The 25,613-nt window shown below is 44.4% G+C and overlaps 1 protein-coding gene across 4 annotated transcripts in view; it reads left to right on the top strand.

Moving 5' to 3' along the window:
* The window catches only part of LOC144152601 (NADP-dependent malic enzyme-like), a 173,418-nt gene that overhangs the window by 139,966 nt on the left and 7,839 nt on the right, over positions 1-25,613 (top strand). For 3 of the 4 annotated variants that reach the window (XM_077683917.1, XM_077683919.1, XM_077683920.1), the window contains exons 6-13: positions 1,093-1,196; positions 3,529-3,638; positions 11,698-11,795; positions 13,381-13,494; positions 15,336-15,353; positions 17,539-17,656; positions 21,034-21,176; positions 23,571-23,741. In XM_077683917.1, coding sequence (XP_077540043.1) covers positions 1,093-1,196; positions 3,529-3,638; positions 11,698-11,795; positions 13,381-13,494; positions 15,336-15,353; positions 17,539-17,656; positions 21,034-21,176; positions 23,571-23,741 — 876 coding nt within the window. The remainder of the gene's footprint in view (positions 1-1,092; positions 1,197-3,528; positions 3,639-11,697; positions 11,796-13,380; positions 13,495-15,335; positions 15,354-17,538; positions 17,657-21,033; positions 21,177-23,570; positions 23,742-25,613) is intronic. The other variant, XM_077683918.1, reaches the window with a different exon arrangement.

Below are 25,613 nucleotides of genomic sequence, written 5' to 3' on the forward strand. Positions count from 1 at the left end.
TTAATGTAAACTTCGCTCAAATAAGCTATATAATATTAGGAAAAAAAGGGAATGGCCATGCGACCCACTAGCTAATTTCCCGCAGCAGAACCTATGATGTCATACCAGCCTGCTCTGCGATTGGGGGAGGCCGGCAAGAGCAAACGCAAATTAGGCTTATAAGCGTAATATATATAATATATAAGCCTTATAGGCCTATAAGCCTTATGAGCTGATAAGCTTGCCGAACGAGATATTTGCGCCTAAATGTAATGCATATATCCATTTTACAGCAGTAAGAATACTGCGGTAAACAACAAGTGTTACGAAAATACACGTAAATATAGAAGTACCGATGCGCACTGCTGTTGGTACTGGGCGCACTACGCTTGTTTTAGCTGCACAGCAGTGCGGCGCTTTGGATTTGTCTTAGACGGCGGTGGTCGATTGACGTAAGCGACATTGCCTTACGTGACCCTGTTTCTGAAGCATACCCCATGTTTCACGAAGCGATTACTTTCTACCGTAACAAAAACGAGGCAGGTGTAAATACGGTCAAAAACAAAGCAACGGCGGAGTGCTGAGTATGCTAGCGCCATCTGGGAGGTTTGACGGCAAGCAAGGCTACAGGCCGAATGGCGCAGTGGAAGTTTGTTTGTATACGCGCCGTAATTACTTCATTGTATCACCAAAACACACGATTTGGCAGGAGAATCAATATTTTAACCTAAATTGATTAATTTCTCAGTGAATACGGCATCATTTGCTGCCGTGCAAGCGCTGGGGACACTATAAAACACGAACTATTTCGAATAAAACAAACTTGTATTTTGTCTTCATGGCTTCACGTCTTCACGATGTACAAGCACTTGTACATCGTTGTGTGCCTTCAAGGTACGTCAGTAGTTTTTTTCGCCTTACAAGCTGATACGGCCGAGTAGCCGCAGGGGAAGTGCATGACCTTATCTTCAGAAAGGCTGTGTGGCGCTATCTGCGATTGACATTGTTAGTCTTTATTGTAAACTTATTAGGATGTGTAGCTTCCTGTGAGCTGATTAAACAGGTTGCAGGGTTCTAGTGAGGCATGTACCCTCATGTTTTGCTCTCTTTCAGATCCTGCTCGCCGACCCGTACTACATTGGCCTGCGCCAGAAGCGGATCCGGGGAGCACAGTACGACGAGTTCGTGGATGAGTTCATGCAGGCCGTCGTCAAGAGGTGCTTTCTCTTGTCACCTCTTGTCTTGGTTCTCACGGGTCTTTGCAAATTGTGAATGTAGCGCAGCTCACCTGTGGCACAAACACGACATCAATCTGCATGCTCTGGACCACAGTGCATGTGGCAGGTGCTTGGTTGCACCAGAGGAAGCGATGGAGCCTACCCCCCCAAAAAATTCGGCTGCACTGCAAATAACATCTTCAGGCAATAATTTTCTCCCTCCCCTGCCACGAACTCTCTCTGCACTCTCCCTTGCCAACCCTTCCCATTATTCTCTCCTTTCTCGCTTCTCTCATAAGATGGTGGCATTTGATTAAGATATATAGTTGTTTAGCACACGAAGTTTGCTCTGAACGCACCATATGATTTTGCTACTTTTTAAATGGCGTTTTTCAGGTTAAGAACTTATGTTTTTCGTAGCACCGGTAATGAGGTTAAGTCACATGGTTGCGCGGATTATATGGGTGGTGTTTATTTTTGCATGAATTAGTTTGGCTTCGGAGTTAAGGCGTTGGGAGTATTTAACCCTAATTTAGATGTGCTGATGTTGAAATTGCCAAAGTGATAATTTTAAATGAGAAATCTTTGAAAATTCATAATAGCAACTGGGCACCGATGATGATGCTAGTCATCTTGATAATGATGATGGTCACAGTGTATGTTGTCTTAAGCTTTAGTGGAAAGGGAGGCCTGTGGCCAGCAGGGAAAGGTGGGGAAGAAGGCAAGGGGGCATTCAGTCCTTGTGGAGGTCGTCTTGGAGAGTGTGGGATATGTGGGGTTCCTCGGAGACCTTGCCAGCACTCTGGGCTAGGCCCCCACGCTAGCTCCAGGCGTCGTGTCAACCACGCGGGCTCCCATGCCTACGGCAGCCCAGCGAGGTTCGCCGATACGAGAACACAGTAGACAGTAGTGCCGAAGCACAGCCGTTTATTTGGGGAATCCCAAAGCATGCGAGCACAAGGCTCGCCGGCGTTCACGAATCACGCCGTCCGGGTCGTGACCGCGAACGGGAGGCAGGCACTCGCGGCGCGCGACAAACAGTTTCCACCTGAAATACATGTATCCGCCACCGCCGCGATGTTCCGTCGAACCAGCCCCGACCGGGTCTCCGCCGAGACTCTCCTCGTCTCCCGCGGGTACACGTTCGCGCCGCCCGCGCGCCTATCCATGCTTTTACAGATCGGTGGTACCATCTCTCGGGGGACGCCCACGAACCAGCGGAGCGCCGGACCGGTTTCAGCGCACAAGTCTCTCCCGAAGCGCGCGCCGGCTCGGGATCGCGGTTCTCCATGATTCCCACAAGAGGCATCATTTATAAATCATGTAAACTATCGCTAAATTGCCCCCACAAGCCTGTTTTTCGTGGCATAAATGATTTCACAGTTGGTATCGTGTGACAGGGATGTAGGGTCCATGTGAGTTGTGATGTCGGAGGAGTAAACGTACAAAAGCGAGAAAATTTAGGGCAATTCTGGATGAGGTGGTTAAGGTCAGCTGTGATGGGGTGGCGAAAATAGGGCATTGGAAGGTGTTCTGTGGATTTTCTATTGTCTCTTGCGCAGTACAGGTGTTGGTGAAGAACTTGTTGAGGAAGGTTTCTTGTGGTCAGGTTTGGTTGGGAAAGGAGCTGAGGTGGACTGGAGGAGAGCCTTAAGGTGTAGTTGTTTCAGTTTCTTGCATTCGTGGAGTCTGGTTGCGGTCGCGAGAGTGGGGTAATCGTTAGGCCAGGGGTGGTTCAGTGAGGGCGGCGCGAGGGGGCTATTGGAGGCTGTTGTGATAAAGGCCTCCTGTGCCGCCACAGGAGCTGCTTGGTTCATAGGGGCGGCTGATCCGTGACCGGAGGTCCAGTCGATGCGGACCTGACTGCCTGATCCAGTCATTTGATGAATAATGTGGTGGACTGAAGGATAAGTGGACCTTGGATGAGAAAGTTTCTGAAGGGCTTCATAGCACTCAGTTAGGATGCGAAGTTTGGGCTGCATGGGGAGGCAGTAATCGTAGGCCCACAAAAGTATGAATGACGCATAGCCACTTAAAATGATGGTGACTGCCTGAGCTTTTTCAGTCATTGTCTTTGTGCTTTGAATAAGGTTCATTTGTGACGCATGTGTGGATGACTTGTATTTGAGTTATATTATGGTGGGTGTAAGGAGTCTAATCGATTTGTAATAAATGTATTAATTTGAGTGTTAACAATTGTATAAATAAATTATTGGCAAAATTTGAAATTTTGCACTTGTGGTGGCTTCTGATCTGTTACCGCAAATATATCACTAACGGCTTTCAGGCTTAGCTTAACTGCTGGTTGGCCTGTATCTCTTGTCTCCACCAGGTTTGGAAGAAATTGTTTGATCCAGTTCGAGGACTTTGGGAACCGCAATGCTTTCAAGCTGCTGGATAAGTACAAAAAAAGCTACTGTACTTTCAACGATGACATTCAAGGTAATGCTCCATCAAAGTTTTGCTGTGTAGGTGTGGTTAGATGGTTTGGCAACACATGATGCCCGGTGTTCCAGCGCATTATTGAATCATACATTTAAGTAAAACTCGTAAAAAAATTAAAGAACCCTGGTCTCAAAAAAAGTGGCATGACTCAACGGTTAAACCTGACAAAAAAAATTATAGGCGATTTCCTATCACATGCTTTTGTACACAGTACAATGAAACCTTTATGTAGATGACCCAATTAAAATTTCAGTGCGATTCAGTAAACATCCATGATTGATGGCCAGTGGCTCACACGCCAAAAAACAAATTAAAATGAAGGTATCAAAGAAAAACCCGCTCTGCATTGTCATTGGGTTCCGAATGTGACAAAATGTTCTTGTGAAATGAAACAGTTCACATTTGTGAACAACTTGACTGGATCTTGTGCGCAGCCCTTACATGTTAACCAGGCCACGATTAGTTTTGTGATCTGTGTTCACGTGTGCTTGCCAGCAGATAAAGAAGAAGCGCGACACTTCCAAAGGTTGCACACAAAAACTTGCGTGTAGAGACGGCTTCGTTTCCTAATGAGAAACAGTTCCTGTGCAGCTTCAGCCTTACCTACTTGTTACCTTTGGCTGAAAGGTTTTTTTAATTGAAGGTTTGTCCAGTCAAAAAAGGCAGAATTTAGGGAATTTAAATAACACATATTTGCCCCCTCTTAGTGATCAGGCGGTTTTGCTTGCCTAGAACGCATAGGCATCAGGTCGTCCCATATTTTTTGTTGTTTTGTTATTGCAAAGTCTGGGAATGCATTGGCATGCATTCCAATCTCATTCACAGCATGAGATTGGAATTGCCTTGTTTTTGCCTAGATAGCGACACAACCCTTCATCGTAAACATTATGTTGGGCCAATTGCTTGCTGATCCCCATTGCGCATCACTTTAAGCGTGGGTTTAGCTTAGCTGAACCATGCTTATGTTGGTCATGCTCAGTGGCATATTGTGCAACCCGGACGAAAACTCAGAGCCATGTAAAGCCAAATGAAATCCCCAAATTTAGCACAACTGTGTTTTGCTGAGATTGGACTGAGAAGCTTACATTGGCTGTTAGACATTGGCTCCATGCCAAAGCTGTTTCGTCACTTGAATTTGCTGTTACTTGTGCGCCTAATTGATCACTTGTTTTTTTTTATCATGTTTTCGTTTATTTCTAGTGTTGCCTCCTTGCTCAGTAAACTTCTATGTAAAACTTCACAGGTGTACTGAGAAATGAACAATGTCGTATGGTTACATAGGAAAATTCACATTTCAGGAACACTAGGGCCTGTTTTCCATGGTCAGTGGTCAGCAACTTATACATTTAATTTCCACCCAGCCCAACAGACTCCCTAAACAAACAGGTTGCGATGCAAAAGGAGGAAATAATAATAATAATAAGCCTTTATTCGCATCACGTACATAACGCATACATGACGCTGGAGGCCCGCGGAAAAAGCTGTCATAAAGGCAGCTTGACAAGGCCGCAGGCCCCCGCATTGGCAGTTTTAGGCAGTGGTCAATAAAATCATAAAATTGAACATAAAAGCTATAAACGATATAAAACGCACTCCAATGAAAATTGGGCGCACATAAAGCGAAACAACACATTCAAATTTACCGAACATCATATGAAACAGTTCACAACAAATTACGCCGATAACAAAGCTAGGTGCACAAATGTTTCTTTCAAGAAGACACTTTCATTCTGACGACAGTCATATAGTTATAAGTTGTGCAGCAAGACGTGCATACATATAGTAGCAAAGAGATAGGGTTGCTGAGACGGTTTTTCTGTTTTCGTTTTTCAGTTTCCAAAGTACTCGCGAAGTTTCCTGAAAGTAATCTTTTCGGGTTCGATGTTTCCCTGAAGCAGTGTATGAAGCACTCTTGGCAGCCGTTTTTTTAAAATTTGTAGTCCGTATGTTGTCCTACATGTGTCAACTTTCCATCTCTCGAAATGTCGCGTGCTATATGGGGTAGAATAGTGTGGGTGAAGCTGCGCGCCGAACATATTTCTACCCATCCTCGCCGCCCACTCCAATTCTACATCGCAGTATGCTGCCTTGCCGTCAATCGAGCATCATGTCCTGATTTCACTTGTACGAAAGAAAGTTTGACATCCACCTCAATGCAGCCATACGGCTACAAAGGAAAGCTGTACAGCTTTCTCAGAAACTTCGCAGTTGAACAAAAATTCGTCCTGGTCCAGGACTTGAACCCGGGACCACTGCTTAACCGGAGCAGTAGCTCTACCAACTGAGCTAACCGGGAGGCTAGTCGTTTGTAGTGCGAGAGTGAATTAATCAACAACTCGAAGTGATGGACAGGTGTTAATCCACCGTATTAATTGTTAATTGTAAGTGTTAACGTAGCCGTACGGCTGCATTGAGGTGGATTTCAAACTTTCCTTTGTAGAAACTTACTCCACCTTGGTGATTTCTCCTAACTCTGGTCGATTTCACTGTGCATAAGCAATATTGCAGCCAAACGCATTTGGTAAATGTGCAGCTTTGGTCTGGTAAATGAAGATTTGGTAAAGGAAGATTTGATATGGTGCGACTGCGTGATTTCCGATGTGGCGAAGAATTAACTGACCAAGTTCCAGTAAAGTCAGGATAACATGGCACACCAAGAGGATTTTTTTTGTGCTCCATTTTCAAGGTCGTCGGATTCAGATGGCAACCCTTTTTTTAATTTTTTAGTGCACAAGCATAGGATAGTGAACAACAAGAAATCTGTACACGTATTTGGAGCTCTTAGGCCTCGGCGAGAGCAAATAGCAAAGGAGCATTGGGAAACATGCAATAGTATTGAGCATTGGGCATGGAATAGTAATGAGTATTGGAAACATGCAAAGCGCTGAACAGACAAAATGAGCGATTGTCATCAGAGGAGGAAGAGGATCTGTAATGTGAGCACAAACCGTGCTTGCACAGTGGGGAGAGCGTGGCAAAGGCCTGCTGCATGACTCGGCATGGCTGTTGGTGTGTGTGCTTGTGCACGAGCTTCGCAATCAGCAATGGCGCTACTGTGAGAGGTGACACACTGACAGGGGAAAATGGCGATGGGCACAGAAAGGATACAGTCTGTGGCACATACATTTAAAAGGACATGCAAAATTTATTTGCACCCTCTTAGTGATACAAATCAATCAAATCAGGTAGTCTTGCGTGCCTAGAACAACTGGGTATCAGGTCGTCCCATAGTTCTTGTTGTTTTGTTATTGCGAAGTCTGGGAAAGCATTGGCAGAACTCTTGTCCTGCTTGTGCTGGACATCACATAACCCATGAAATCTAAGGTTTGACGAAAACTCGTCTGGTCGGGTGAAAGATACATAGTTGAAGAAAGTGGTCATCGCCGACCAAAGGCTTAGTTAAAAAGGCTAAAAAGACGTTTCGGCTTTCATACGGAAGCCTTGTTCACTGCGCGGAAAGGCGTGAAGAAGCTCGAAGCTTTTAAGAAGTGCGTCGAAGTAATCGCCCCAGGCATCTTGCATACGTAGGCGGGAGATTGCCTGCATTGTAGTTCAGTGTTTTTTCCGTAGTTTGAATCATCAGGGACTCAAGATATCGGCGTGACAGCCATTTCCGTTCTCCGGCGATAACTGACGCTTCGTCCCAGCCTATTTCGTGTGTCGTGGCTTCCACGTGTTCCGCAAGCGCATTCGACGCAATCTTCTTGTTTTTCACGTCATTCTTGTGTTCACGCAATCTTCTTTCGAAGTTGCCGCTCTCGCCAATGTAGCAGTAGTCGCAGTCGGCGCAGGGAATTTTGTACACCACCCCAGGGAACTTCTCTGTCTTGATTCCATCCTTGACAGCCACCAGCTCGTGCCTCAGCTTGCGCGCGGGGACGTGAGCGACGTGCACATCGTACGAGCACAGAGCCCTAGCCAAAGACTCGCTCACACCCGGCACGTAAGGGATCGCCGCTCGGCTTCGGCAAGGAGGACCAGCGGGTTCTGATGGGCGTGATGACTGTCGTAGCACGGAGTCCACGAAATGCTTGGGGTAGCCGCAATTGCCGAGCTCTCTGCGCACTTGGCGTAGATCAGCAGCCTCGTCTTCTGGCAGTGAGCAGAGGTGCTTGGCGCGTTGGGTGAAGGAAGCCACGACAGAGAGCTTATGACAGGCTGGATGAACAGAATTAAAATGGAGGTAACGTCCAGTGTGAGTTTCTCTTCGGTAAACCTTGAACGAAAGGCGATCGCCACGATGTTCAACCAACACGTCCAGGAAAGGAAGACGGCCTGCAGCCTCCTCCTCGACAGTGAATTGAATGGATTCCTCCATGCCGTTCATGTGTTCCGTAAAGGCAGTTAGCGAGTCCCTTTTGATGATGCAGAGACAATCGTCGATGTACCGCAAAAAGACCTTGGGTCGTGGTTCGAATGAAGACAGTGAGCGTTTCCAATGCTTCCATGGTAAGGTTGGCGGTTGTCACTGAGATAGATGCGCCCACGGCTGTGCCATGAACCTGCTTGTAGATCGCCCCCCGGAAAAGAAAATAAGTGTTCTCGAGGCAGAACTGCAACAGCTTCAGGAGGTCTGGTTCTACGATGGGGGTTCTTTCACCCAAACCATCGTCATGTTGCAGGGCAGTCCGACAAACCTCCACCGCCAAATCCACGGGTATGCTGGTAAACAGTGACTTCACATCAAAGGACACCATCATCTCGTCGTCGTCCACCGTGACGTCGCGCACCTTTTCAATAAAATCTGAGGGGTTGCGTATGAAGGTAGAACCTTTTCCAACGAGTGGTGCAAAAACTTTGTGCAAGTAGCCCGACAGGCGGTATAAGGGTGAACGTGTGAAGTCAACTATCGGTCGCATCGGCACGTTCGGCTTGTGGATCTTCCAGAGGCCGTATAAAGCAGGTGTTGAGCCGTTGTGGCAGAGGAGCTTGAAGTACAGCGACTTGTGTTGGGGGGGGGGGAACCAACCGGAAAACGTCAGCTAAGAGCGTTTACAAGCCTCGTTCCACTTTGAGGGTAGGGTCCCGTTTTAGCTTCACGTACGTGCTGTCGTCCTGCGGGAGATCAGACATTTTTCCAACGTAGTCGTCGCTATTCAAGATGACGGTGGCGTTTCCTTTGTCAGCGGGAAGTATTACGATGTCCATGTTACTGCGCAGGCTCTTGATCGCATCTCGTTCCTCGGCAACAAGAGGGGTCCGAGGATGCCGTGGTAGCTTGGCTAGAATGCCGACTGCGCGATTTCGAGCCTCGTCTCGGCGGCTGTTCTCAACCTGTCCAATAGCCTGCTCGACGGCACAGATGAGCTTTCTTGCGTACGGCGCAGGGCCCACAAGAATGACGTGAAAAACAAGAAGATTGCGTCAAATGCGCTTGCGGAACACGTGGAAGCCACGACACACAAAATAGGCTGGGACGAAGCGTCAGTTATCGCCAGAGAAAGGAACTGGCTGTCACGCCGATATCTTGAGTCCCTGATGATTCAAACTACGGAAAAAACACTGAACCACAATGCAGGCAATCTCCCGCCTACGTATGCAAGATGCCTGGGGCGATTACTTCGACGCACTTCTTAAAAGCTTCGAGCTTCTTCACGCCTTTCCGGGCAGTGAACAAGGCTGCCGTATGGAAGCCGAAACGTCTTTTTAGCCTTTTTAACTAAGCCTTTGGTCGCCGATAACGAGTTTCATCACATAACCCATGTTATCTAATGAATTCTTCAAGATACACGAGCTGTTTTGGGAGCTCGGCACCATCAGTACTTTGTGAACTTCACCGGCGGGGCTATTTAGAGGCAGCTACTGCTTAAGGGGGGGACACTGGTCTTAAAACAACTTCTTTTAATTTTCAAGTAAACTTTGTGAAATCTGCCAGCCTTGCTGCTTTTTTCCCACTGATTTCAAATGTGCCATTATTTTTCGGCTGGTCAATTAGTTCCTAAGATAATTAGAGATAATTAGCCATTTTGGTCAAACAATAAACAAAACAGTGTTGTCATAAAACTGTAATCTTTATATTTTCCAATACTACGAGCCCTGATGAGTGCAATAATCGAAGCAGTTTTTTGATGCATGGTGGCACCAGTGGCAAGGAACCATTTTGAGTGCCCATTTCAAACACCGAAATTTATTGAGCTGTAAAATTAGTTCCAAGCATTGCATCCAAAAATCGCTTCGGTTATTGCACTCATCAGGGTTCGTAGTATTAGAAAATCTAAAGATTACAGTTTTATGACCAAAACTGTTTTGTTTATCATTTGACCAAATGGCTAATTATCTTTAATTATCTTGGGAACTAATTGACCAGCCGAAAAATAATGGCATATTTGAAATCAGTGGGAAAAAAGCAGCAAGACTGGCAAGTTTCACAGAGTTTACTTGAAAATTAAAAGAAGCTGTTTTAAGACCAGTATCTGGTCTTAGAACAAAAAAGTATTTTTGCAGTTATGATGCTGAAAATTAGGGGAATTGTGTAGTCTTTCATTCTAGTTGTAGACAGAAAATTTGTTTTTGTGAAAATGGCTATACATATTCGAATTTATTTGGATTTTTATATTTGATTTTTTGGCAACCTCTGTAAGAAAACTGCTGGAGGGATGGAGCAGAACAAGGTGCCAGTGAACTGTGCACAAATCAAGGAGTGCAATAAGACTAACATCATAATTCTAACTGGTCTGTAGCCACATTACGGCCATTTGAAATTTGGGCTTGAAAGGTGGCAACCAGAAAAAGCTGTTCTGCCTTCCAGACCCAAACTTCAAACGGTTATAACTTCTGCTACAGACCAGATAGAATTATGTTGTTAGTCTTATTGCACTCCTTGATTTGTGCACAGTTCACCCGTACGTTTTTCCGTTGCATTCCTCCAGCAGATTTTTTAAAGACTGTCAAAAAATAAAATATAAAAATCCAAATAAATTTCAATATAGTCGTTCTACACAAAGACTAATTTTGTATCTACGATCACAATGAAAAACTACATGTGCCTCCCAATTTTTATCACCATAACTGTAAAAATAAAGTTTTTGGTCAAAGACTCGTGTAAGTGTAGTGGCATTTGAGAATACATCAATGAAACCTCCGACAGCATAATGCACCTGTTTGGTTGTCACTGCAACAGCAAGAAAGCTTGTTGCTTTAAAATGATAATAAGACATTTCTTCTAATCCTTAGTTACTTAAAAAAAACTGTGGTTGATTTCTCTTTCATAGGAACCAGTGAAACACAAAAAGTGAGATGTGCAGCGAAATCTGTAGCTGAGCATGATTTGCGGGTCGGCGGCTGTTTTGTGGGTGTGCTGGGCGAGCGACATCTTGCTGGCGGGTCGCTTCGGCGAAGGTGTACTGGCGTCATTATCCGTGATAGATACGACGTCAGTGAAATCTTGAGGTATCGCGGCAGAAAACACTTCTGTGTTAATATAAAAACCAAAAAACGAACAACCCAAAGTATACGTGCTCTTTAGTACTAAAGGTTGCTTCCCCGCAAAAAGACCCTGCGTGCAAGCGTGCACCCTTTACAGGCCGCTTGCTTCGTTGTACTGGCGTCACTTCCGTGACAGATATGACGTCAGCGTAATCTTCGTGTATCCGGGAATAAAACACTTTCGTGTTAATAAACCTTTGAGTGATCAAGTAGCAGTATTTAGGCATCTTGTTAGTAGCAAGATTAGGTGCAACTTACGCTCCTGCAGACATTTGTCTCGTACATGGGCTCAATCCTTGAACCAGCAGAAGTGGCCATCCCGTGACAGGTCCATGGGGACTGCCATGTGACGGCATCGTGTGAGTGCCAAATCAGTGCCGTATGGCAAAATTTTAGCTTCACATTGGTCAATGAAGCTAGCTAGCAGGTGTGTGAGCATGACCGACATGGCGTGAGGAAGCAAATGAAGTGATCTGTAGGCAATACACAGGCCACGGCGGGGCTTGGAGAGTGACACGGTCAACTTGTTCAATTTGTACTCTTTGACGGGGATTAATTTGGGGGCTGGCCATCACAGGATGCATTTACTTTTTAAAAGGATGCCTAAGGACGTACCCTGCTTTACTTGCAGGCACGGCGTCCGTAGCCGTCGCTGGCCTCCTGGCCAGCATGCGAATCACCAAGACTCCGCTGTCCTCCAACAAGATCCTCTTCATGGGGGCCGGAGAGGTGAGGGCGCACTTGCATGCTTGCTTTTTATAATTCTTTTATTGAAAGTAAGGAGAAGTGTTCCACCCAGATGATAACTGTCTCTCTTAGCAAGAACATCTTAGTTCAAGACACAATCAGGTTGAGGGGGAGGGCAAAAAATGAAGAGCTTACAAGACGTGCCTGTTCAATAAAGCACTGCATGCATGTACACGCTTAACGCTCAAGAACATCTTCATTATCATACAAGCGAAGCACTTTGTAACATCTTTCAGTTTACGGTGCGAACTTATGATTTTCAGCTATAACGGTGTAGCACGCACCATTACTTGGCTGTACTGCATTTAACTCACCAGCATTTACCAGTGTTGTGGACGTGCAAGTTGGTACAGGAATGTTGAATACATTGTGTGCTATGACGGGCAAGAGCCAGATGAAACAAAACCTAGCAGTACTGGCGTGCATATTCTAGTTTACCCCATAGTTAAAAGGAGATTGCACTCTGATCTTACATCAAGGTTGTCCTTCAATTACCCCAAACATTTTGCAGCGCGTTTAGGAAAGGTCTTTTGTTCCTCTCTTGAAAGGTCATAACGAGATGCCTGGAATGAAATTTGTCAGTTGCACTGAGTCTGCCGAATACAACTTTCATTTAACTTCTGGCTAGCAGTAAGTTGGTCAGACTGTAAGACGTCTGAACAATTGCCACTGTGAATGCTACAAAAGTGCAGAAAAGCAGTCTGGAGGTGTCTTTGATTTTCCCTATCAAGCGTGGATTATTTCCCCGGATTATAGAACTGCCGTATTGTACAAATACAGAGTGCAAATTACACGTGAAATTGTGGAAGCGGAGCAAGTTGAAAAGTTGGGTGATAAATGTACTTCTTCCACTTCCATTGCTCTGGCACATAATAAAGTGGTGTGTATCTCGGTGCACAGTGAGGAACGTGGTTGCTGTATCTCCACGTGTTTGAGAAGGGATCAGGAGGGCTTTTTTGCAGCTGTGGAGGTCTTTGAGCTATGACAGTAAAATCATTTTAAAGTGGTGCTCTACGTGTCAGTGTCCGTTTTCCTCATCGCTTTTCTGTCACAGAACGCAGTGTATTCAAAATTTGCACGAGCCAGTGCTGTGCACGTCGCACTGGGTGCCAATGCTTAAGACTGATTTTAAGGTTACCCTACATAGCTACATTCTATGAGATTTTTTCATGCTTTTAATGCTATTCAACATATTTAAACGCACTTCTGTGGTTTTGGTGTGTAGTGTGATGTCGAGAGATAGAACCTGGCAGAGGAAGTAGCCTCCGTGCATGTAGAAAACATGCTAGGTATTTTGTCATTACTTAGCGCAATTGACTATTATTTTAACGTTCGATATTTAATGTCAAGTTAACAGCGCAGGAAATCATACTGGTTGAAAGTTATCTCACGGAAAGTGGGATGCTACATTACAGTTGTCTTTCAAACTTGATGGCATTTCCTGTTGACTGTAGCTTCCAAAAGCTTTAATAAATTTGGGGAAACCGTAGAAAATACACTCTCAAAAGGTGCATCATTGCTTTGAAAAAGCATTGCAGTTCCTTCACTTCCTGCTCCATCCTCGCAGGCATCCCTGGGGATTGCCGAGCTTTTGGTTATGGCTATGGTCAAGGAAGGCACCAGTGAAGCTGATGCCAGGAACAGCATATGGATGCTGGACTCAAGAGGTCTGATTGTAAAGGTAAGCTGCTTCAAGCTTCCTCTCAGTGACTGTTCCCGTGCTCATTCCGATGTGTTGATTGGGCTTTGCCTCTGGGCCTTGCATTCTCCAACCAGGTGTGTGTCCGCTTTTTGATGGCCTGTGTTCCGTTGCCTCGTATGGGCGAAAATCGTAGTATTATAGCACAAACAGCTGTTAATGTGTTATGATAGCAGTTTGGAGTATCTTGTGCATCTTTCATGATTTGAATGAAGCTAACAAAATGTAACTAACGTTTTATGAAGTGTGATAGTGGTTGCAGATTGCTGAGAGAAGAAATTAAGTGAACAGGAATTTGTGCAAAAAGGGAGTTAATTATGTGGTATCGTTGTTGACAGATTCCTTAAACTGAATTTCCGACATCAGATCTCATCTGTAACAGCAGGGAAGTAGTACAACATTGGTACCTTAGCCGCTTTGGTAGGATGATACATGTCATTGCCTCAATACAAGAAAGCGCCTTTTACAATCAATCAGTCGATCATTTCGTAAATTTTGAATATTCTAGAGATTCCAATCTTTCAAGTGGTAAAACGGTACCGCGAACCAAACGGAATAGCAAACACTATTCACGAAATATTCGAAGTTTTGAGTGATGGCACGTCACTACTTTGATTGTATGGCCTGTTCGTACTAAACACTGCCATCTTTATAGTTGCGACCTGCCCATCCTTGCAATCCGCACACTACAGAAAAGTGGCGATCAAATGCAGCGTTAGTCAGAGCTCAGAGCAGTGAGATTGGAGGAAACAAAATGCCAAACAAGCTGAAAAGCCTTTCTTATCTGCTTTACTTTAGCTATGCACAATTGACACAGCTCTGCCACAGTGATTTCATTTTTTTCCTCAGGTTATTGCGGTTAGTCTTTGCCGATTGGTCATGTGGGGCGTGCACGCAAGCTTGGGGCTTGACTGAACGCTTAGATGAAAAGTTTTTTTTAACCATAGTTTCAGTTAGCCCAATATAGTTTGTGGTGGTTTATTGTTTAAGACCGGCAACCGGAAGACGAAAGTTTTCACAAGTTTAGTTATGATGCAGTAGGCAAACATTGGCTGAAGAATATATTTTGAAGACTACTGTGGTTGTCATTGGTATTGCCAGAGGAGGACTGTGCTATCCAACTTTGCATTTTGCGGGCTTGTTAGTCATCTTAAAGCAGCTGCTATAAACATAGCTTCTATTTTAATGAAGGAGCCACAGCCATTGAATGTGTTCACATCTCTAGTGCTGTCTTAAATGGCAAAAAGACTTTTCATGCGAAAATGGCAGTGCCACCACACGAAGTAACTCTTATGAAGCTACTTGTAACCGAAATCATGAGGCCCCTGTCAAATTTCACATGTGGACAGACAGAGCTTCTCGCAAAAAGGCAGCTGCTCAGCCTAAGGCTAGTTAAGGAAGGTTCGTCAAGTTTGAATGAATTGAAGCGCTCAAAAATAAAATGTGATAGTCAAACAGGCGAATTTGATACTGCCGCATTTTAGCTGTGTACGTTGGTGCTTGCACGGCTGATAGCTGGATACGAACTGACCACTACTTTCTGTTTACTGATTTTTCTGCTGTCTGTGACTTTCGTGATTTTATGGTGCATTTTACGCTGGCAGTCGCAGATTGCACTGCGAGCAAAAGCGAAGCTGCAAAAGTTGAGGACTAAATTCGGTGCCACCTGAAAGCGTGCGCTGTTCTTACCCAAAAATTTCTCAACACGCTGGCTGCCAGAGGTTAGCGGCTACGATGGGCAGTTCGGTATCTGTAGAGCCTGTTGTGGTATTAACGGTGTATTGAATGCTGCATACTGACAGGGTTGTTTGTTGATTTAACAGGATCGTCCTCCAGTCACGGTAAGAAGAATTAACTTGAAAATAACAAACCTAACAAAAATAACTAACAAAAATGACCATAACAGCACAATTGGTGCACTAACATCATTTACTGATTACTTACCCTCTCATTCTCAGTTCTTGTGGCAATTATAACATCAGAAATTACAATAGGTGTTGGCTGACATGTGCATCACATATACGAAAACAAATGAAAAAAAAATCTGAGCTGGGCTGTGAAATAAAAAATTGGCCACGTATCTGCATGCTTCGCTGCAAATGCTCTCGAGATAGAGTAGTCATTTGCTAACCCTGCCACATCACATTTTCCTCTCCCCCCCCCTCCGAATCCTTCCCGCTGTTGTCTTCCCCTGTCACTGCTGCCGTGATGAATATAACTGAGTTCAGTGGCAGTTTGCTCTGATTCAATTTATCCTGTTCAAGCTGCTTGTGCACGATCTTTTGTTTCCATTGTTTTTAGAACAGCACAAAAAGACCTTTTTGTTTTAAAGTTTACCTTTATTTTGCTTCTTTTTGACACCATTTTTAACGTGTTTTTAGTGCGCTGTTGCAAAATTAAGTCCAAGTATATTGCAAGAGGTTATGTTTTTGGCTTCGTGACGCATGCACTATTTAAAATAGATTATTGGAAGCTGTAACCATTTCTGGTAATGCAGTTTCCAGTAATGCAGATATGTGCAGTTTCTAATGGTATGCAGTCAGCCAATATTTTCACATACGCAGAAATCTATTTACATAGTTATCACAGCTTAAAAATTTTGCGTTAGTACTCCCTTAACCTTCAGTAAGTGTGCGACAAGCACAGACAATAAGCTTATAAGACGCAAGACAAGGGTGATGATGCATCACGAATATGCTGCCATTCAATGACGTGATGCTTCCATGAGCGGCACTCATTTAAAAAAATCGCAATAATAATAGTATAGTAATGCAGCAACTTTACCAGAAAATTTCACCATGGCTGGATGTGGCCTAGTTAGATACTCACTCAAACGTATGCACATTCTGCTCTTGCGGTACATCGAATAAAAAATTCTAGGCAAGTCTTGCAAAGCCTTGGATTGCTTACAGCATCGAGCATCACATTGTATTTATCCAACAAGAAGCAGAAACATCAAGGATTGTGCACACAGCTTTGGGCACGAAGCCAGTATGCAAGCGTGCTGGTGAAATCTATAAAAAAATCCCAGACCACATTACATCACGTCGGCAGGGCCACAGCTTTTCACTAACACTTACTAACATAAGAGAATTTCGTGGGCTTTGGGGCACGCAGTTTTTCTGTGCTTGCATGGCTTTTAAGCAGTTTGCATTGTGATGTGGGCGCCACCATGTGTCATCGTGCCTGACAAGGTAAGGGTAAGTCAGTCATCCTGTAACCAGTTTTCGTCTCAGCAAACCTGTTTAGCCTCTCTTGGACAAAGTTTTAGGGGCGAAGCGCCTTAAGGCTGAGGCTTACCCTCACAAAAGAAGGTTCACAAAAGGTTAACAAGAACCAAATAAAAGGATCACAAAAGGTTAGAGAGAGAGAGGGAGAGCCGTGCTGCACACGCGCGAGGAGCATCGGATTGGATTGATTTGGATTTGATGGAAATGGATTGGATTGAATGAAATTGAATTGTATTGGAAATCGTTTTGTAGCAGTAAGCACTCTAACGGTGGATTTGATTGAATTGAAATGGATTGGATTGGATTAAATTGAATTATAATGTATTGCATTGGATTGAAATCGTTTTAGCAACAGTAAGTACTCTCATGGGTATTTATGGTAAGAACGATCCCAAGTGCTTTGCCCACTCGTCATGATTCACTTTGTGGAGATGCGTGAATTTTTGGGGGGAGTCCTTTCGGTAGAATGCATATAGCTCGGTTGCACATACGTTGCGATTGTATAAGGTTCAAGGGGCTTCTCGAAATAGTCGTGTAAGACTCACCAACACCGAGTGTGAAAATGCGTCAGTCAGTTGATTGAAAAGTTCGTTCAATACAAGATTTATGTTTGTGAGCTGTAGTTGCGCATGTGTAATGACAGAAGTTATGGCAGCTAACCACTGAATCCTACAGAAATTGTGCATTGATTGGAACCAACAGTTCGGAAGGTGTCCAAAAGTCAGTGTGTGCGATCACTAGTGACGTGCTTGCAGCTGTGTCTAGCCATACTCTGAAGACGTTTTCTGCCACCCAGGACCGTGCTCCCAATGGCGACAGCACACAGTCGCACAAGGACAAATTCGCCAAGGACGCCAAGCACATGACTGGCCTTCTTGAAATTGTCAAGTTCGTCAAGCCTACTGTCCTGATAGGTAAGCCTGCCACTATATAGTGACGGACAAGCGGAATAAGTTCCTGGGGCTGGGACGCTTGTCAAGCCCCACATAGCTTCTGCTCTTTGCACGCTAGTGGAGTCTCTTTCTTTGTCTACTTTTTATCTTATATGTAAACGCACATCGGTTCATGACCATCAGTAGTGATAACCACCTGCAGCTTATCCAAAATAAAAACATTCCAATGGGGATGTTTTGTAGCGAAGCTACTTTGAGGACTCTAGTGCGGAGTTCTGGGTTAATGTTGATTGCACAGGGTCTTTAACTTGCTCTGAAGCAAATAAGAATGTTTTTTATTTTGATCGGAAGAAGAATGGCCACGGTTGCAAATCGAGCATAAACATTGTGTTCAGGAGTGGTGGACATGAGCCATTGATGGCTCTTGCCCACAGCATGCTTCTTCAAAAATTTTTACATATGTTGCTGCAGTGTTTACGTAGCTATCGTCTCCTGTCTTCCTCCATGAGTGGCAACTGAAAACAGGATTTCTTAGGAAGAGCAGATTATCCACGGAGTACAGAACACTCCATCTGACGTTAGATTATATAAATAGCACGGGCATTCCGCGCCTGGTTGTTTGTTGGTTGAATTTAGGTGGAATCATTTTCCTGTGGTGGGGGCAATATATGTGTTTGCATTCACATGGTCTGCATGAACTTATCTCCTCTATTTTGTAGCAGTGCTTGAACACAACAGTTCTAGCTGGTACAGTCTTCGCAAGTCCTCGCAAGTCTTCCCCGCTCACTTTTACGTACTTGCTGCTCGGTGAACCTGTAAAACGCGCTACCGTAGTGCGCGATTTGGGCGTAATGATGGATGCGAAACTGCTTTTTAACGCGCATGTGAACTATCTGACCAACTCCTGTCTCCGTACGCTTGGCGTAATTTCCCGCGCGACCAGGGATTTCACCGACCGATCATGCTTTGTTTCACTGTATCGCGCTCTCATTTTGCCCAAGCTCGACTTTGCTAGTGCAATTTGGAATTGTTTAAGCCCTTCGTCCTCCCTTCGACTAGAAAGGATTCAGAAGCGCTTTACTAGAACCGTATTTTCTCGCCACTCACCTATGAGCCGATATGAGCACGGTGGGCTTCTCAAGATCTTGAATTTAGATGAGCTATCAGCGAGGCGCTCCAGGCGCGACTTGGCTTTTCTGTTTAATTGTATTCACTCGAAGTTCGACTGCCCTTGCCTCGTAAGCTCTGTCCATCTGCGAGTGCCAAGCAGACCACTACGGCCGCATGGATGCTTTGATTTAGACAGATCAATGAGTTTGGAACCAGCCAGCCGGTGCCAGCTCACCTATAACAGTCTGTTTATATCTCCTATAGACGTTTTTTGCAGCGATTTGGAACTGTTTAAGCGCTCTCTGAAATGTATGATATTTTGAATACGCATGCTGTGGAGAGGTCGCTCCTGCACTTCTCTCCCTGCTCTCGTGTTTCCTCACATACAGCGCTACCTTGCCCATGTTCGTACGTGTTCTCCTGTGCATACTCCAGACACGTCCTCCGAGCCTTTACCGTTCAAAAATGTTTGTGTCTCCTTTCGATAACACTACACTTTTGTATATATCTATCTGCACTTCCACATTTACGAATTTTTGATTTATACGCTGCCCATATTTGTACTGTTTGTATTCCTTGTACCCATGCATCTATGTATGTTGCCTGTTCGTATTCTTTGTACCTATGTGTGCGGTGCATCACACGAGAAGGCCCTGTGCTGTTGGTGAGCACTTCAAATAAATAAATAAGCAGTTGTCATTTTATGTGGTCTGGGGCATTACTGCGTCACTAAGTCGGGACCTACGCTATCATACTTTCTTGAAATATATCGTTAGTATGTATGCTTGAAGCTGTGTACCCTGGTGAAACACTTTAAGGGCACCGCAGTTTCTTACCCAACTGATCTTCATGTTGTATCAGAGTGAACAAATTCGTAGAGGCTATATCGTTTGACTGTTGTTGCGCAGAAAAATGAGCGAAATCTTGAATTCTTTTTGCAAAAAATAAAGATTGGCATCCAACTTTCTTCTACTTTGAAGCTTATAATTCGTGTGACTTTATGTCACTGAATGCTGTAAAACGCATTGCAGATTCCTGGATGTTGGGGTGCAATGCGGTATTGTAGAATTCATTGCTGGCTTCCCTGCGGCGGTAATTTATCTCTTGCACCTCTTGTCAGAAATCCTGCATTCGTACTGTAACTCATGGTGCAACCAGCTGTTGCAATAGACAAGTGTTGACCGGTTGGCTAGTTGGTATTTGGACATTCCTCATAAACAGCGCAAAGGAACAGGACGTAGAGAAGGAATGCAGACACATAGATTCAATGATTACCGTATTTGCGTGATTCTAATGCGCACTTTTTTTATCTGCATACCTGCGCTTTACGTTCGGACTCAAAACTAAAAAAAACCTCAAGACGTTAACCGCCAACTCTAAACCGAAACGAAGTGGCACAATGAATGGTGGAGGCTTCGCTTAAATGCAAAGTAATAATCTTGGCGGAAACAGAAGGTAACCGGGCCATGTGCCGTGCAAAGGCATCCCGGAGTCCTGTGTTCGCGATTAGCAAAAATAAAGAGACCCCTTTTTAAGTGCAAAAAGTTTCACGGAAGGGCTTCAGATATGTTCGATTAATGTTTTGTGCAGTTTTGACGTGTCTGTTAACGTCATTATTTCATGTGCACGGTAGAATCAACGCCAAGTTCTTTTTGTCGTTTTGAAGACTAATAAGACATTCTGAGGCAATACATTTCTTTTTGTAGTTTCCGAGTGCTGAATTCTAAGGGGCACCTTAGGATCGTGCAAATACGGTGCTTAGCACATTTAATTTATAGATGGCTTATTAGAAAGAATGAAACCAGATGTGAATGCTAGTTGTCTTACAAAAATATAGAGGAACGAACACTGTGATGTGACTCTGATCGTTATTCTGGTTTTCATCATACAATAATTCATGAAATCAAGCCAATTCTGGTATATGTGCAATCTTCATCACAATCCTGTTCGGTAGTAAGGCATACAAACTGCTTTCGCAATGTTAGAATACTTTTTACCATTCCCATACCATTGACAAAACTCCCAGCCACGAATGACCACCTCGTTGCTTTATTGCTCGGTGTCCGCAACTTTCCCTTTTGTATTTAGTTCATCGCATGGTTGCAGTAATCTGTAAGCCTCGGAAGTATAGTTTGAGAATTTCTACGACTTGCGAGGTTTTCCCTTTTTGCCTTGTTTTGTACCAATGCCTTTGTACATTTTCCTACGAAAAGTGTATAGCAGACAGTTTTGCAGGGGTGCACAGCACAATGACTTGTACTGCGTTGCGTGTTTTTTCTTCTGCGCAGGCGCTTCGGCACAGAGCAACGCCTTCAACAAGGAAATCTTTGAGTGCATGTGCGCCAACGCCGAGAGGCCGGTCGTGTTTGCCCTGAGCAACCCGACGCACAAGGCTGAGTGCACCGCAGACGCTGCCTACACGTACAGCGACGTGAGTGCATGCACTCCTTTGTGCCCTTGCAGTCGAAGAATTCCTGCCAAGCTTTTGCTGTGGACAACGGCAGTGTTACGTTTGCACTGAACTCTAAGAAACTATGTGCCCGTTACTTGTAGTTCCACTGTGTCCAAATCCATTGGTATTGGAAAATTGTCTATCCATAGAATAGCCCGAGCACTCAGGTCCATTCTTTCAATTTTGCGATGTGAACAATGGCTTGTGATAGATCATATCTTGACCAACATGCACAAACGTGCACAAATGCGCACAAACTGTCTCAACTTTTACGTGTGGTTGCATCAGGCACATGATAACACTTGGGGGGATCAATAGGCATAAAGCACAAAAGCTCGCAGCCAGCAGGAAAATTCCAAGAGCTGTTTGTTTTGTGGCTTTAGCATAAACCCACATGTCACGTGTCACAGTGGTGCCCGCACAATCTACCGTAAAGTTCTGAGCAAACGCCCACCCTTGAAACATCGCCCACTTCATTTTAGGGGTGAAATATTCAAATTAAGACCCAAAGATCGCCTAACCCCTAAAATCGCGCTTTAGCGCTGATGAGTCAGCAAAATAATTGCGAATCATCTATTTATGTGTTGATGCGGTCACTCATTATCCCTTCCGCACTTGAGCCGAAAGTTCGCCCATCTGGTATCCGCAGTTTTGGTTGGCGGTGCGGCCACTTTTTTTAGTTTTTTGCACCTGACCCGAAAGATTGCCCACCCCGTATTTTTCACTTGACATCTCTGTACTTTAGGTAGGTGTTCTTTTGGAACTTAACGGTAATTCCATTGCGGTCTCCACCCTGGAGAAAAAATGAAACGGGATGAGATTAAAAGGTAACAAAACGATGAAACAAAAAATGAATTTCAAGTTAAAAATAACTCGGGGCACAGTCGGCATGCTGTGCTTAACCGTGAAACAATTTTTTCTAGACGGCACCGTAGATTGTCTGATTATTGTGGTGAGCACGGCGAGCGCATTTATAAAAAAAATTGTAAGCTTAATTCAGTACATCATTTGCAGCAAAAATCATACGTAACCATGATTTGGTGATGGGCGGAACCAGTGGCCTCGACTGTTCCCATCCCCTCTTGGAGGCGAAAATTTCTCGGGGGGGGGGGCGTATCCACCACTGATACATCATATAATCTGTTAACTTTTACTGAGCCATGCAATCAGATTCTAAGAAGTGGCACCGTGCCCTACTACCTTACCAGAATGCAACAATAGCCCGATTACTGCAAGATCACACAATGGAATAAGCATGGACTGGTGAAATTTCCTAGAGTACGGACGTCACGAGGTCGTACACTAGCTTTCTGATTATACACACCATTTATCCAAACATCATGTTGGCCCATCAGCCATCCAGAAAAAGCCTGCGTCCTGCATTCTAATAAAAGCATGAGTGTGAGGCTTGTTTTGACCAGGCAAATAACGGCTCACGTCATGCAGCCATGACGTCTCATCTCATGGCGCAGTCATGTGTGGTTACTTTATGCCTTTCCTGTCGGCGCCATTTTGTTGCTCCATTCGATCATCAATTCGGCTTTCCTCCAGCGCACAAAATCTGTTGTGCACCTCAACACCAGGGATGACATGTTGTTTGCCTATAATACTTCCCACTTCATCACATTCTCTAATGGTGCCACGTGAGACTTTGCCAGAGTAGCGACATGTCAAACACAGAGCCTCTTTCATTTGGGAGATCAAAGCCGTGGTACGAGTTGCTACTGTCGTAAAAGTGCCACCCAGTGGGCCATTAACTGTTGATAAAGAGGCAAAGCTTACATCAAACCGAAGAAATTCCACTGGCTTTCTTTTGTGACAAAATTGCACAGAAATATTTTATTACCTAAGCCATGGCAACAGTTTCAATTTTACTCCACTCCGGATTGGGTGGCGAAATTCTGGAATAATTCAGAAACCGTCTCAACTCGGGGAGAGAAGACGGTCACCTGAGGAGAAGGTTGGGCATGCATCACTTAACATTAACTGGAGCAGGCAGAATAGTTGCAGTACTGCATTTTTGCGACAGATGGACAAGGAACGTCGATAGGCGAGTTTCTTCAACAGCTTGCTTGTATTCTAATTATGAATGTTCTCTTCACTTGTGCACGTGTGGAATCTGGGAGCTTGGAAGTGCCATTCACATGAACCATTTAGCAAGGGCATAAGTACTATTTGTTGGTGTCCTTTGTACGTGTGCATGTGATATTTGCGGTGTAGATGTATTCTGAAAGCATTAACGTTAGAGTGTAGATGTTGCATGGACTACGAAAGAAAACAAAAGGACAGGCATTTCCTTTTGTGCTTTTCCCATGCTTTGACGGTTGCTACCTGGATGGCCATGGTTCCATATTTCTCCCTTCCCGTTCACAGGGCAAGTGTGTGTTTGCCAGTGGCAGTCCTTTCCCGGCATTCAAGTACAAGGGCAAGACCTTTCACCCTGGCCAGGGCAACAATGCCTACATCTTCCCTGGAATCGCCCTCGCCGTGACAGCCTGCGGTGTGCAAACCATTACAGATGAAGTGTTCCTCATTGCGGCCAAGGTAGGTGGTAGCCACAACCCGGTTGATTTTTTTGTCTTTTTTTCTGCCTTCACCCTTTTCTTCCTTCGTTTTTTTATGTGTGAATGACATGTGGCTTGCAACATATGCTTATCCTGTTTTTCATACCATCTTAATGAGTCGTTGGCATCACAAGACAGTGCGGCGGTTATTCTCAAAAAGAATTAGTTCTAACAGGTCAATTGTTCTGACAACTGTGAAGGCACTTTCAACTGGGACTTCCTGCAGGAGTGTCATAAGTTGGGCTCGATGGTAATGTTCCATCCCGGCCAACAGCGCGAAACTGTACGAAAACACGAAAAAGGGGAGAGACAAACAAGCGCTGACGTTAGACTACAGATGTTTGTGTTACTACAGCATTTGTTTGTTACTTTCCCTAGCAAAAATTCTGATAGAAACTTGTATTAGTCTTATACATTTTTGTATTAGGTGTATAAGACATGTATTAGTCTTATACAAACTTGTATCAGTTTTATAAGTTTCATATACAAGTTGTATTAGTCTAATACAAATACACCTATTAGTTTGTATTAGTTTACAAATACTAATAGATCTGATAGACCTGAGTCTAATACGAACTAATAGAGACGTATTGGTTTTAATAAAAACTAATACAAATGGACCCGCAAAGTGCGATTTCCTGAATTTTATTTTTTCTGGAAAATCACAAGCCAAAAAAGGTTGAAATGATCGCCCTTGAGCAATAATGTTTATTTGGTATATTATTATGAAGCGTTTTGTTCACTAACAAATCTCCGTAAATCTCCAACCAAATTCTTATGCAAAATAGGTCAACTTCTTTTTCATTTTCGCTCCTAAAAAATGCGCTACTTAATGATGGGAGCTGGGAGTGCTACGCCTTTATTTAGTGACGCTAACCTGACCTAAAGGCCCTTGATCGGCGTTTAAAGCAGATGATGGGACTTTAACCTGACCGTACCTGCGAGGCTGCAAGAAGCAAGAAGAGCAGCAAGAAATCTAACTAAGCCGAAAAAACTGCAATGAAGTCAAGCCAAGCCATGCCAATGGTCTTCGTTGGGTAGCCAAGATGGCGACGGTATCAAAGTGCGGCTGGCGTGTGTGTACGTTCGGGAAGAAGACGGTAAGAAGGAAGCGGCTTCTAGCGTTATTTCACATCAGACGCGTGTGCATCGCGTCATCTAGAAGTGTTGGAGATGTGTCTAACGCCCGTTTAACTTTGGCAAGTATGAACCAGGCCGCAGCGCGATCCATCATGGACCCGTCACCTCGCGGCTCCGGACATCTTTGCTCTGTCTGCTATGCTGACATCGAACGCCTGACATCGAAGAAAGCGTGTGCATCACGTCATCCAGAAGTGGTGGCGATGTGTCTAGCGCCCGCCGAACATTGACAAATGTGATCCGGGCCGCCGCCCGACCCATCTTTGACCCGTCACCTCGCCGCTTCGGACTCCTTTGTTTCTCAACGCAATGCCTCACGAAGAAGAGACTCCGTTCGAATCGCGTTTTGCGGAAGGGTGAATGCCGTTTTGAAGTTGCATCGAAATGGGAATGGTGTTCAATCGGCCATTAATGCGCTCAATATGTACCTGCGACTGGACCGTACAGGTTTGACGAGCTTTTCTGATTGCATGCTGCAGCTATTTTGTGGATTCGCATTGCAATTTATTCATTCGTTATTAATCAGGTTACGAACTGATGTAACATTAAATTATTCAGCCAGATTTCTGTCAGCCAGAGGAATTTGCCTGTGTACCCTGATAATAAAATGTGTTGCCATGTTTCATTGCTTTGTTCGAACTTGCACTGGTTCTGATAGAACTAGTACACTCTGGTAGACCTATCAAACTAATACAGTCTGATAGACCTACCA

The sequence above is a fragment of the Haemaphysalis longicornis genome, unplaced genomic scaffold (genome assembly GCF_048455015.1).
Source record: "Haemaphysalis longicornis isolate Haplotype H1 unplaced genomic scaffold, Haemaphysalis longicornis Haplotype H1 scaffold_9, whole genome shotgun sequence".
Lineage (NCBI taxonomy): Eukaryota > Metazoa > Arthropoda > Arachnida > Ixodida > Ixodidae > Haemaphysalis > Haemaphysalis longicornis.